Source organism: Triticum dicoccoides, chromosome 3A (genome assembly GCF_002162155.2).
Source record: "Triticum dicoccoides isolate Atlit2015 ecotype Zavitan chromosome 3A, WEW_v2.0, whole genome shotgun sequence".
Taxonomy (NCBI): domain Eukaryota; kingdom Viridiplantae; phylum Streptophyta; class Magnoliopsida; order Poales; family Poaceae; genus Triticum; species Triticum dicoccoides.
The window spans coordinates 635,236,879-635,246,862 of NC_041384.1; the positions used below are offsets into that span (position 1 = coordinate 635,236,879).

The 9,984-nt window shown below is 43.0% G+C and overlaps 1 protein-coding gene across 1 annotated transcript; it reads left to right on the forward strand.

The window, feature by feature from the left end:
• The first annotated feature begins 1,060 nt into the window (after positions 1 to 1,060).
• On the forward strand, positions 1,061 to 8,119 carry LOC119272398 (beta-galactosidase 3-like). The gene is made up of 19 exons (XM_037553894.1): positions 1,061 to 1,234; positions 1,321 to 1,416; positions 1,511 to 1,623; positions 1,721 to 1,787; positions 1,886 to 1,978; positions 2,065 to 2,208; positions 2,764 to 2,852; positions 3,014 to 3,119; positions 3,352 to 3,439; positions 3,528 to 3,646; positions 3,967 to 4,131; positions 4,339 to 4,523; positions 4,702 to 4,805; positions 5,286 to 5,395; positions 5,854 to 5,961; positions 6,155 to 6,265; positions 6,345 to 6,556; positions 6,657 to 6,996; positions 7,353 to 8,119. The coding sequence occupies exons 1-19, from the start codon at positions 1,061 to 1,063 to the stop codon at positions 7,461 to 7,463; spliced, it is 2,535 nt and encodes an 844-aa protein (XP_037409791.1). The 3' UTR covers positions 7,464 to 8,119.
• Positions 8,120 to 9,984: the final 1,865 nt, after the last annotated feature.

The window sequence follows — 9,984 nt, forward strand, 5'->3', positions numbered from 1 at the left end:
CGAGATCATATACGCGGTGAAAGCTTGCCCCACGCTCCACGGGAGCGAATATTATTCCCTGCGTAGGCCGACAACTGTCGTCCCCGCCCTCCCGGCGTGCGCGGGGCAGTGGGCCGTCCCACTCGGTTTTTGTGTGGTTCTTTCCCCATTGGTTTTGGAACCTCCACTCGACTAGTTTTTCCTTTTTTGTGTGTTTTCTATTGCTTGTTTATCATTTTTTATTTCCCATTTTCTCTAAATTCATGGTATCTTTAAAAAAAATGTGATTTTGTTTAAAAATTTGGGAACCTTTTCGAAAATTAATAAATATGCAAACATATTTTTAATTCATCAACATTTTTAAACATTGTGACCATATTTTTCAAATTCATGGGATTTTTTGTAAAATTCACAAGCATATTTAAAATTCACCGATAATTTTAAAATTTGGAAATATTTTTTAAATTCATATATATATATATATATATTAAAATTCATGTTTTTAAAAAAATCATGATTATTTAAAAATTCACCAACATCTTTTCAATTTGTGAACATTTTTTTAATTTCAAAAACTTCTTTTAAATCATGAACTTTTTCTAAATTCACAAATAAAATTCAAATAGGTCAGTAATCGTACATATACCTGTTTAAATCAGCTGGAAAAAGAAAAGGAAAGGGGGCAGCCGCCGTGGAGGCGTGGCTGCTTCACCGCTCTGCTTGGACTATGCAGCAGCGCATCACCCACGGAGCGCCCGAGCGCCGACGCGACGTCGCGTAATCTTGTCCATGGCGCGGTCTGGCCGGCCATCACCTGGCGCCATCCAGCAGCGTGACGTACGTGAATGCGTGGCCGTGGCCGATTTTTCTTCTTCGCGAGTACGTCAGGCAGCCAAGTCCGGACTCTGTAGGATGGTGTGAAACTGGCCGTTGCACAGTTGCCACGGCACACCGTACCGAGAGACCCCGCCGCCACGGCGCGGCGTCTCGCTTGCCACCACCGCACCCACTATTTATAACGCCACCGCCGCGCGTACTGTCTACACACAGTGCTACGGCACCACAGTCTTCGACTCCAGCCATGGCCACCGCCGCCGGCCGGCTGCTCCCCTTGCTCCTGGTGCTGCATGCGTTGCTCGTCGTCGCCGCGGCCGCAGTCTCCGGTGTCGCGTACGACCACCGCTCCCTCATCATCTCCGGCCGCCGCCGCCTTCTCATCTCCACCTCCATCCACTACCCGCGCAGCGTCCCCGCGGTACGATCCTACCACCCCAGCTCATGCACTAGCTAGCAGTGGCACTGTGGCGGCAGTAATAATACAGTAATTTCGATTGCTCGCAGATGTGGCCCAAGCTGGTGGCGGAGGCCAAGGAGGGCGGCGCCGACTGCATCGAGACCTACGTCTTCTGGAACGGCCACGAGACCGCCCCCGGCAAGGTCCGCCCGCCGCGCCCGCTGGTCTTCAATATTTTGCGCTGCATTTAGTCCGTTCGTGGGGGGTTTTCATGTGCGATTGTTGAATGGATTGCAGTACTACTTCGAGGACCGGTTCGATCTGGTGCAGTTCGCGAGGGTCGTCAAGGACGCCGGGCTCTTCCTGATCCTGCGCATCGGCCCCTTCGTCGCCGGCGAGTGGAACTTCGGGTCCGATTCTCTCCCCTTCGCCGTCGCAATATTATGATTATGACTGTGATTTTGTTTCTGTGGTGTACTGTGTGTTAATTTTTGTGTGGGGTTTTAGGGGTTTGCCTGTGTGGCTGCATTACATTCCCGGGACGGTGTTCCGGACAAACAACGAGCCATTCAAGGTGAGCGTGGCCTGTAAATTCTGCAATGTTTTGTGGTAACTTCGCCGGTTTGGGTGATGAACTGATAATCCTGGTGATATTATTTCTTCTGGATACAGTCTCACATGAAGGGCTTCACGACGAAAATCGTGGACATGATGAAGAAGGAGCGGTTCTTCGCCTCGCAGGGCGGGCACATCATCCTAGCTCAGGTCACGATCCAAACAGCTTTGGAATACATGTTCCTCGCGATTGCACAGGATTGGATTATATCTGAAGCTGAATCTGTGCATTGCAGATTGAGAATGAGTATGAAGGTACCGAACAGGCATATGGGGCTGGCGGCAAGGCATACGCAAGGTGGGCGGCTAGTATGGCTCTGTCTCAGAACACCGGCGTCCCTTGGATCATGTGCCAGCAGTCCGATGCCCCAGATCATGTGGTTAGTTTCTGACGTTTAGTGCCTCCTGTCGTATGCACCGGCAGCATTACTATCACCCAAACTGCAACTGTTAATTATGGCAGGGAAAAAACAAAAGCAAAAACAAAAACAAAACAGCATATCATTGGTAGCTGTACTTGTACTTCCTTGCTGGTGACATGGAACTTCTGCTGATCCCAGGATGGTAAGTGCGAAACTTCAAAAAAAAAAAGGGATGGTAAGTGCGCATTTCAGGGTTACGGCACATTTTAACATGTTACTCACTTCTTACCTCCTCTTTTCACACGAGGAGGTCGGAGGGACCATGTTAAAATTGCTTTCAGGGTTATGTCTTGGTAAGGTTTTAGCAATGGTTATGCTATTAGCATCCCGTTGGCATCTATACATGCATGCGCTTGGGAGTTCATACATATATACCCTCTGTTTCTATTAATAAACTGCCAAAACGTCTTATATTTAGAAATAGAGTAGTACTATTTTCTGATAGAGTTCTTACAGATTCATTGGTAGATCTTTTTTGTCTGATCTATTGATTGATGCAAGTGACATTTGCAGATAAACACCTGTAATTCATTCTATTGCGATCAATTCGAGCCAAATTCGCCAACCAAGCCAAAAATTTGGACAGAGAATTGGCCAGGATGGTAATGCGTTTGGCACATCTCCATAGCAATTGATTAAGAATTACTTCTTTTTTTTCGTCCGTAACACACACAAGAAAAAGCAAATTATGTACATCAATTTTTATTTTCTCAAAAAGTGGAAGCAATAATCCCTTGCTTTTTTAATTTCCATTTCGATTTAGGTTCCAGAATTTTGGTGAAGCTAATCCCCACAGACCCGCCGAGGATGTTGCATTTTCTGTTGCGCGTTTCTTTGGAAAAGGTGGCACCGTTCAGAATTACTATGTGGTATTCCCCTGCACACACTTCATATTCTAACTTGGTTCTAAAGAACTAACTTTACTCACATTCTAAGTTTCTAACATTACAGTGGATCACACATCTCATCTCTAACTTGACAAAGACACTGATTTTTTTTGCTAATTACCATCAAGCATCTAAATCATATTCACTCGGTAGCGTAACTACTGATAATTTCATCCTAGTGAAAATTGACCAGCTCTGCATTATCCTTTTCAAGTACCATGGTGGAACAAACTTTGGTCGCACTACTGGGGGGCCCTTCATTACAACTAGCTATGACTATGATGCACCAATTGACGAATATGGTTAGGCTATATTGCTCTTATGGATTCCTCAATAATCTTAGGCCTTAGCTAGTACAATCTTGCAATTATTCATTGATCTGAATTCCAGGCCTTAGGAGGCTTCCAAAATGGGGACATCTGAGGGAGCTTCACAAATCCATAAAAATGTGTGAACATAGTCTGCTTTATGGAAACTCAACGTCGTTTTCTCTTGGGCCTCAACAAGAAGTAAGATTTTTGTCCTCTATTGGCTTATATGTGATATATATGTGTTCTAAAAAATAATCTATCCAGCTAGTATGTATGATATGCTTACTTATCTCACAAGCTTGAGCTCTTTTTGTCTAAAAATAAGTAAAATCAATCTTGTGTGTATATCATATATCCTACTCCCTTTATAATTGCAGACCACTGTAAGTCAACCTCAATGTATCTATTACTGAACATTACCATTCCCTTTTTTAAAAATTCCACATCTTTGTCCCCATGTGGACTAATATGTTTGTCTGCTGCCTCGTCAAATGATTAGTGTCAACTTCTGCTTGCAGGCCGATGTTTACACCGATCACTCAGGAGGATGTGTTGCATTCTTATCTAACATTGACTCGGAAAAGGACAAAGTTGTCACTTTCAGGAAGAGAGAATATGATCTTCCCGCCTGGTCAGTTAGCATCCTACCTGACTGCGATAATGTGGTTTACAACACAGCGAAGGTATTTGATTTCCCTTTGGATAATTTTCAGAAAAGGTGAAAATGGATAATCCTTCTCATAAGATGAAACAAAAAGTTACGTAAGAATTGAAAAGGATAAAAGTATAATGCCAACATAAGATTATTCGACGCCTAACTGAGAAACAGAATATCTAGCACACCACCCTTTCTTACTTATAACTCCAGTTTGATGATTGATCATCTTTAGGTTCGATCTCAAACTTCGATGGTCGACATGGTTCCAGAAACTTTGCAAGCATCGAAACCTGATCAGTGGAGTATTTTCACGGAGAAAATTGGTATTTGGGATAAAAATGACTTCATACGAAATGGATTTGTAGACCATATTAATACGACAAAAGACTCTACTGACTACCTGTGGCACACAACAAGGTTGGTCTAATAATAGAACTATTTTATGTATCATGTATGCTTTCATGCTTTGGATATGTTGGTAAGCCTGGTATCAACCAAAGATGAGAGGTCTTAGTATTATTTATTTATGTTTATTTGGACCATCCTATTCAATTAAGTGTTGTACTTTACTGATTCTTTTATAATAAAAATGCAGTTTTAAGGTAGACAGAAGTTACCCCACAAGTGGGAAGCATCCAATTCTTAATATCGACTCCAAAGGCCATGGTGTTCACGCTTTCCTGAATGACATGCTTATAGGTGTGTTATGTTCTCTTTACTTTATGCAGAGAAACCATATAAAGTATTCTCTCCGTCTGGAATTAACTGTCGCTGAAATGAGTGTATCTAGACGCGTTGATACACTCATTTTAGCGACAGTTAAGTCCGGACAGAGGTTGTAATATCTTTGAGTGGACGTTTGGTGGGATGTTTTTGAAGTTCTAATTCATCCTACATGAATCCTTAAGAAGTAAATCAATTGTTACATTAGCATCAACATCTTTGACTGGACGTTCTCTAGGATGTTTCTGAAGTTCTAGTTGATCCTATATGAATCCTTAAGAAGCAGAGCACTTGTTTACATTAGCATGAACGTGACTTTTTTTTGAAGGGTTGTCGAATCCTACATTGTCCGCCAGTGTGTCTCTCACCCTTAGATACTGGTTTCTTACAATTTACAGCCTCTTCAATTTAAGTTTCCATGTCATTGCACTTATCTCTTGTAGATGTCTTTCTCAGGTAGTGCATTTGGTAATGGCTCAAAATCAAGTTTCGGTGTGCACATGCCCATCAACTTGAGGACTGGGAAGAATGAAATTGCACTATTGAGTATGACTGTTGGATTGCAAGTAAGCACCTAATTTAATAAATGATTAAAATTGTATCATACTCCCTCCGTTCCTAAATATTTGTCTTTCTAGACATTTCAAATGACTACTACATACGGATGTATGTAGACATATTTTAGAGTGTAGATTCACTCATTTTGCTCTGTATGTAGTCATTTGTTGAAATGCCTAGAAAGACAAGTACTCCCTCCGTAAACAAATATAAGAGCGTTTAGATAACTACTTTAGTGATCTAAACACTCTTACATTTCTTTACAGAGGGAATATTTAGGAACGGAGGGAGTAGTATGTATGGTGTTCTTTACATGCCCATGTTGTTTTATGTGCACACATATGTGATATGTCACGTAGATATCCACTGTTCTACACACTTTGTTTATAAGAGACTACTATTGGTTAGGTGAGATTACTTGAAGTTAAAAGTGCTTATCTATTTGGAACTGTGTATACTTTCTAAGAATGCAGGAGCCCGTTATGAATGGGTAGGAGCGGGCCTTACAACTGTGAACATCTCTGGAATGGAAAATGGAACCATGGACTTATCTTCAAATAATTGGGCGTACAAGGTATTTCCATCAAGATTCTTCGTATGAAATTTCTAGTGAGAACTTAATATACAAGTACATGATGGAAGTTGCGGTAATTATGCTTCGCTATTTCTGTATCCACCTATATCTTTCAATCCTGAGTTTTATGTCTAAAATTTGAGATAATCGAGACAGGTGTTCATTCGTGCTTCCTTCATGTATTTGTTTGTAGATTGGGTTGGAGGGCGAACACTACAGTTTGTTCAAGCCCGATCAAGGGAATAACCGAAGGTGGAGTCAACAATCCGAGCCACCAAAGGATCAACCTTTGACATGGTACAAGGTAATATGCTACCATCTTTATTCTTGATGATTTCTTCACATCCTACTACGTGTATACTAATCCAAAATACTACTCCTAGGTAAATGTTGATGTTCCACAAGGAGATGACCCAATTGGGCTAGACATGCAGTCTATGGGGAAAGGCCTGGCCTGGTTGAATGGAAATGCCATAGGGAGGTACTGGCTTAGGACTAGTTCTTCTGATGATAGGTGCACTCCTAGCTGCAACTATAGAGGGCAATTTTCTCCAGACAACTGCAGGACTGGATGTGGGAAGCCAACTCAAAGATGGTAATGTGATGACATTTGGCACTGCTGAGCTCACATCCTAATTAAGCATGTTCTGCCATTATTCTCTTGTGTTTCATACTTCTCTTTTATCTATGGTCAGGTACCATGTACCAAGGTCATGGTTTCACCCATCGGGGAACACCCTGGTGGTTTTTGAGGAGCAGGGTGGGGATCCAACAAAGATCACATTCTCAAGAAGAGTTGCAACAAGTATTTGCTCCTTTGTGTCAGAGAACTATCCTTCTATTGTTGACATGGAAACATGGGATAAAAATATGCCAGATGACGGCAGAGTTGCATCTGAAGCACAGTTGTCTTGCCCCAAGGGCAGAATTATCTCCTCAGTTAACTTTGCGAGCTTCGGAGACCCTAGTGGAACTTGCAGATCCTACCAACAAGGAAGCTGCCACCACCCAGACTCCCTATCTGTTGTTAAGAAGGTAACATTTGCAGCTTCTTGATGTGAAAATGCACATGATTCTGAATTGCTAGTCTCAGGACTCGACAACCATAAATTCAACTTTTTTAGGAGTGTGCATGAATTCAGTCTTCCAATTGGATGACTGTCAGTTCTGCATTTACAGACCGGGGTGATGATGCAACTAGGATTAGATTAAACATCTAGGAAGTTTTAATTTTCCATTTAGAAGCTATCGTGCACATTTTTGTGCTTTTGAATAATGAGCACCATGCATTCCATATGAGTTGTTTGATAATTGTTTCTCGATTATCACTATAAGCAGTCTAGATTTGTCTGACCATAATTATTTCCTGAGTGGTCCTTTATTCTTTGCAGGCATGTCTGAACAACAATGGCTGCACAGTTTCACTAGCAGACAGGGGATTCGGAAAAGATTTATGTCCCCGGGTCATCAAAACACTTGCGATTGAAGTGGACTGCTCTTAGCGAGTTCCGCTCAGCTAGGAGTTCCACCACTACAAATCTGCTCATCAAAAATCAAATGTGAAAGCTTTAATACTGTTAAACAACAATTTGAAAGAGGAAGCTTACCTAGATCAAGGTTTGGATTTCTTAGGAGCATGATAATAAATGTTTCGTTGATTGAGACAATGGTGATTGGCGGTGTCTGCTGGAAGTGTGGTAGCCATCTTTGAAGACCATGCTACTTTGGCCCAAGAGCTGGCGAATGTGACCTTCCAATTCTTTCCTAGAGAAGAAAAATATGTAGCTCACCAGTTAGAAAAAAGGTGCCCGGACAATGTGGTCTCCAGTTAATCAACCTCCTTCTTTTATCTTGCACTTATTGGTGACTGTAAAGAACTCCTTGGTGTGCTCTGAAGAACGTGCTTCCTTTAAAAAATACTGTTTCCTAATCATTCAAACAATCCATAAAGAAACTCACACGCAAATGACTTGGGTTGGTTTCCAGATTACAAGACCTAGTAGGACTATATATGTATCAACCTATGTAGAGGTGTGGGTATAATACAACGTCCTTTTCAACAACAACAAAAATCGCCGGAGCTAGTCATGAATATCTTTTACCCATTTGTGATTGAGGGAGTCCTGAACTAAGGGGTCCTCGGGCGTCCGGCCTGTTAGCCATGGGCCAGACTGATGGGCTGTGAAGAACACGAAGACCGAAGACTGCACCCGTGTCCGGATGGGACTTTCCTTGGCGTGGAAGGCAAGCTTGGCGACCAAATATGTAAATTCCTTTCTTTGTAACCGACCTTGTGTAACTCTAGATTCTCCCGGTGTCTATATAAACCGGAGGACTTAGTCTGGAGAAGGGAGATTCATTACCATAGCCATACAAGCTAGACCTCTAGGGTTTAGCCATTATGATCTCGAGGTAGATCAACTCTTGTAATACTCATATTCATCAATATCAATCAAGCAGGACGTAGGGTATTACCTCCATAGAAAGGGCCCAAACCTGGGTAAACATCGTGTCCCCTGTCTCCTGTTACCATCGACCTTAGACGCACAGTTCGGGATCCCCTACCTGAGATCCGCCGATTTTGACACCGACATTGGTGCTTTCATTGAGAGTTCCACTGTGCCGTCGTCAAGAGGTTCGATGACTCCTTCAACCATCTACAATGATGCAGTCCAGGGGGGGAGGTCTTCCTCCACGGACAGATCTTCGTGTTCGACGGCTTCGCACTGCGGGCCAACTCGCTTGGCCATCTGGAGCAGATCGAAAGCTACGCTCCTGACCATCAGGTTAGATTTGGGAGCTTGAACTACGTTGGGGACATTCGTGGAGACTTGATCTTCACCGGATTCGAGACCACGACAACCACTCCTGGTCACCCCGATGGACATGACCTAAATCTGTCATCGGACAGCATCCATGAGACAGCTCATGTAACCGCTATGGCCTTAGATCCGGAGCAGACTGCGCCATCCAAGGACGGGAAGCTCAACCCCGCCACGGAGGCCGCAGATTCCCCGGCGTTGGAGCCGCACATGGATTTAACCTCACATGACATCTGTGTCACCGGAACTCCGGACTCGTCTCCGGTCATAAATTCCGAACCATGTGAGCCTGCGGACGCCAAACTTGATTGTTTATCGATCTTTGAATTCGGTGCCGCAAACATCTTCCAGCACTCGCCTTTGGGCGACGTGCTAAACTCATTAAAGAACATGTCCTTGGCGGGGGACTCACAGCCGAACTATGTTCAATTCGAACGAGGGGCTGACGATGGAGAATTTTGCTTCCCACCCGCCACCCACTTTATAGCCACTGTCGAGGATTTAACTGACACGCTTGATTACGGCTTCGACGACATCGATGGTATGGACGATGATGTCGGAGAAGAAGAGGCCCAGAACCCTCGTGGTTTTTGAGGAGCAGGGTGGGGATCCAACAAAGATCACATTCTCAAGAAGAGTTGCAACAAGTGTTTGCTCCTTTGTGTCAGAGGACTATCCTTTAGTTGTTGACATGGAGACCTGGGATAAAAATATGTCAGATGACGGTAGAGTTGCATCTGAAGCAAAATTGTCTTGTCCCAAGGGAAAAATTATCTCTTCAGTTAACTTTGCGAGCTTCGGAGACCCCAGTGAAACTTACAGATCCTACCAACAAGGAAGCTGCCACCACCCAGACTCTCTATCTGTTGTTAAGAAGGTAACATTTGCAGCTTCTTGATGTGAAAATGCACATGATTCTGAATTGCTAGTCTCAGGACTCGACAACCATAAATTCAACTTTTTTAGGAGTGTGCATGAATTCAGTCTTCCAATTCGACTACTGCCAGTTCTGCATTTACAGACCGCGGTGATGATGCAACTAGGATTAGATTAAACATCTAGAAAGTTTTAATTTTCCATTTAGAAGCTACCATGCGCATTTTTGTGCTTTTGAATAATGAGCACCATGCATTCCATATGAGTTGTTTGATAATTATTTCTCGATTATCACTATAATAAGATATATATTTGTTTGACCATA